This window comes from Wyeomyia smithii, chromosome 3, assembly GCF_029784165.1.
Source record: "Wyeomyia smithii strain HCP4-BCI-WySm-NY-G18 chromosome 3, ASM2978416v1, whole genome shotgun sequence".
In the NCBI taxonomy this organism is placed as follows: Eukaryota; Metazoa; Arthropoda; class Insecta; order Diptera; family Culicidae; genus Wyeomyia; species Wyeomyia smithii.
This window is the reverse complement of record NC_073696.1, coordinates 46,809,897-46,813,676: the sequence shown is the minus strand read 5'-3', so window position 1 is coordinate 46,813,676 and position 3,780 is coordinate 46,809,897. Positions and strand designations below refer to the sequence as shown.

Genomic DNA, 3,780 nt, shown 5'->3' with positions numbered 1-3,780 from the left:
TTTTTAAAATGATTTCTGAGCACCATTCCGGTTCAGTAAATGCCTATATTCGGTGCTAAAATAACTATGAACTACAGACTCTCACGCTCACTGCCAAGGGAAAGTCAAATAGGATGAAGCTTTGCTTAACCCGAAATGATATTCGGTAATATGGTTGTCAGAGCAAACGCAATATAATTGGAGATGACTTCCATCTTCAGCAGCTTTATTTTCTGGCTAATATTCTAACAATCTCTGTCGTGTTTCATGATATACATCCAGAGAAAAAGTTCTGGTAAAGGTGACATTACCATTTGTAAATCAGCAAGAAAGGTGACAGGAAAGACTAACTCATTAGCCTATACAACTTGTTAGTATGCATATCTGTATAGGATGCTGCCGCGGGAGGTGTTAGGGAAACAACAGCAGCAACAACGGGACTAAACAAGTTTTTTTGAGTTTTGGTGCATAGGATGAGCAGGACGATGCATGCCGAAGACTGAACGAACTACGGACGATTCTAATGTTCTTATGTCGCACTATAAAAGCATAGTACGTAGTTGACAACTGCATTCAGTGCTGCATTGGTGGAGTTTAAAACAAGTTGTCTACAGGGATTGCATATTTTTTCTCCTAGGGAGCGATGAAATTTGTTATTTTGGTGAGTATTGATATAGAACCTGAACAAGAAGTCTGGCTTGTGTATACATAATAGAGTATGTGATCGTGAATAGGATTTGAATCAACATTATTTTGTGTATTGTAGTTAGCGATCTTGGGCTGTGCCTATGTCCAGTCGCAGGATGCGCGATTCAATGACGGGAAATATTATCCGGAGCTATACATAGGCAAATTCAACGATGGAAAGTATCGACCGGATTACAGTGGAGCTTATCGGGCCGATGATTTAGGAAGATACGGCGGCAAATACGTTGGTTTAGGTGGCCAAGCAGTACGTGGTGGTGGTATCGGAGAACGCGGTAGTGCTGCATTCGGTGCCGGAGTAGGTAGTGGATTTGGTGTTGGAGCCGGCGGTGGATCCGGAAGCGGTAGTTCGGTTAATTTCAAATACCCAACGGCATACCAAAAAAAATTTTTTCAACCCAGGTGCTGGATTCGTATCAGGATCGGGATCAGGATTTAGAAGCGGATCAAGCGTAGGACGAGTATCAGAATTATCATCTGTAAGTGGTGAGTCAAGTGAAAGTATACGTGGTCAAATGTACTAAGTTTCATTCCTAACAATTGGTTCAGACGCAGCATCGCATTTCGGTTCAGATGCATCATTTGTTAGTGGTGAGTTAGGTGACAATTTTTGTGCTCAAATTTTCTAAATTTTGCTCTGTGCAAAAGGTTCAGACGCAGCTTCGCAAATTGGTTCAGAATCAGCTTTCGCTAGTGGTTAGTTCAATGAAAGTCTATGTACCTAATAAAACTTTCTAAATTTAATTTAAATAACAGGTTCAGACGCAGCTTCCAAACTCGCTTCAGGATCCGTGAACGGTGAGTTTATAGAGATTTCATTCAAGATGTCTAATATAGAGCAATTATTTGTTTAACAGCATTTGGAGTAGGAGTTGGATCAGCAGTTGGCGGTGGATTTTCCTCAGCTACTAGAACCTCGCAATTCGGTTCAGGATTGTCCATTACTAGGGGTGAGTCAGGTGAAAATCTTTGTGATGAAATTTTCTAAGTTTTGTTTTGATCAACAGGCTTGGGCGCAGCATCCAAACTCGCTTTAGGATCCGTAAACGGTGAGTTTAAAGGGATTGCATTCAGGATGGCTGATAAATAACAAATTTATTTTAACAGCATTTGAAGTAGGAGCAGGATCAGGAATTGGCGGAGAATTTTCCTCAGTTACTAGAACCTCGCAATCCGGTTCAAAATCTGCATTTACCGGTGGTTAGTTAGGGAAAAATCTATGTCAAAAAACTTTTTAGTATATTAAAGTTTTATTTTTTATTGGTGGAGGATTTTCCTCTGCTACTAGAACCTCGCAATTTGGTTCAGGATCGTCAGTTACCAGGGGTAAGTGTCAGGTGGAAGTCTATGTGGTAAAACTTTCTAAGTTTTATTTTGACTAACAGGTTCAGGCGCAGCATCGAAATTCAGTTCAGGATCGGCAGATGGTGAGTTTATTATAATTGCATTTAAAGTGACTAATATATTGCAAATATATATTTCTAACAGTACTTGGTGTAGGAGCAGGATCAGGAGTAGGTGGAGGATTTCCTTCGGCTAGTAAAACCTCTAAATTCAGCTCAGGATCGACATTCACTGGTGGTGAGTTAAATAAAATTCTACTTTAGAAAACTTGCTAAATTTTGTTTTCAATCACAGGTGTAGAAGCAGCATCGAAACTCGCTTCGGGATCGGCAAACGGTTAGTTTATCGGGATTGTATTCAAAATGTCTGATTTATATTTATATTATTTTTTTAACATCATTTGGAGCAGGAGTAGGATCGGGAAAAGGTGGAGGATTTACCTCAGCTACTAAGATCCCGCAATTCGGTTCAGGATCGGGATTGGTTAGTGGTAAGTTTGGTAAAAGCCTATGCAAACAAAGTTTCTAAGTTTCATTTTGAGCAACAGGTTCAGGCGCAGCATCGCAATTCGCTTCTGAATCGGCTAATGGTGAGTTCATTGGGATTGCATTTAAGGTGATTAGTATATAGTAAATATATTTTTGAACATTTGGAGCAGGAGTACGATCAGGAATTGGCGAAGGATTCTCTGCAGCTACTAGAACCTCAAAATTCGGTTCAAAATCTGGATTTGCTAGTGGTAAGTTTGGTAAAAGTTTATGCTATCAAAGTTTTTAACTTTCATTTTGAACAACAGGTTCAGGCGCAGCATCGCACTTCGGTTCAGGATCGGCATTTGCTAGTGGTAAGTTGGAAGAAATTTTATTTGATAAAACTTTCTAAATTCAATTTTGAGCAACAGGTTCCGGGGCAGCATCCAAATTCGCTTCAGGATCGGTAGGCGGTAAGTGTGTTAGGTTTCGCATTTATTATGTCTAATGTATAGACGAAAAAACACTTCAAACAGGATTCGGACCTAGATCAGGAGGATTTTCATCAGCTGATAGAACCACCGGTTCCGGCTCCGTATATAATGGTAGCATCAAGGAGCAAGCCGAGGAAATCAATCAGGATGGTTACTACTACCGTTACGTAACCGATGATGAAACCCAGGTCGCTGAAACTGGACGCACGGACGGTACTACGCTTACTGCCAAGGGTTACTACCAATTTGTGGCCCCTGATGGCGTGATGTACCGCGTCGATTATGTCGCTGATAAAAATGGATTTGCTCCATCCGGTGCCCATCTGCCGGTCGCTCCGAAAATTCCCGAACAAATACTGCGCTCGCTAGAGTACACAAGAAGAGTACAGCACTCCGGGCACTTTTCCCAATTTTGATTTTGCAATTTGACTTTGTAATTTAACTTTGTTCTCATTAAAACGCGAAAATATCAGTACAATGGCTAATTTAACGTTCTTAAAAATGTTTCCACTAATTTCTAATAAAACTATCCGATTTATTTCAGTTTCAAGTTGTTTGTCTTTTTGCCATTAATTAACTAGAGCTGTGAAATTTGTCTTGAGCTCTATTGTCGAGATTTTACGTTTTAACAACTTGGAACTAATTTATGCTAAACCGAAATAGCAAAATTCCAAAAAAAAAATATATGGTATCATTATAATGTGAATGGTACACAAGTGTAGCAAAAATAATCAAAAAACATGTTTCAGGAATATTCGAAGTTAAATATAAACCTAGTTTTGGCCTTT

At 39.6% G+C, this 3,780-nt stretch overlaps 1 protein-coding gene across 5 annotated transcripts; it reads left to right on the top strand.

Moving 5' to 3' along the window:
* The first annotated feature begins 466 nt into the window (after positions 1–466).
* On the top strand, positions 467–3,494 carry LOC129730053 (pupal cuticle protein 36-like). 5 transcript variants are annotated; one of them, XM_055689069.1, is made up of 19 exons: positions 467–640; positions 746–1,028; positions 1,087–1,170; positions 1,234–1,275; positions 1,333–1,380; positions 1,441–1,482; positions 1,542–1,634; positions 1,692–1,733; positions 1,792–1,884; positions 1,954–2,010; positions 2,070–2,111; positions 2,173–2,265; positions 2,323–2,364; positions 2,438–2,518; positions 2,576–2,617; positions 2,684–2,767; positions 2,825–2,872; positions 2,930–2,971; positions 3,035–3,494. In XM_055689069.1, the coding sequence occupies exons 1-19, from the start codon at positions 623–625 to the stop codon at positions 3,406–3,408; spliced, it is 1,650 nt and encodes a 549-aa protein (XP_055545044.1). In that variant the 5' UTR covers positions 467–622; the 3' UTR covers positions 3,409–3,494. The 5 variants fall into 5 exon arrangements, with proteins under 5 accessions (XP_055545044.1, XP_055545042.1, XP_055545043.1 ...); XM_055689067.1 differs by having other exon boundaries at positions 1,792–1,886; positions 1,950–2,010; XM_055689068.1 differs by having other exon boundaries at positions 468–640; positions 1,792–1,886; positions 1,950–2,010; positions 2,687–2,767.
* The last annotated feature ends 286 nt before the right edge of the window (positions 3,495–3,780 follow it).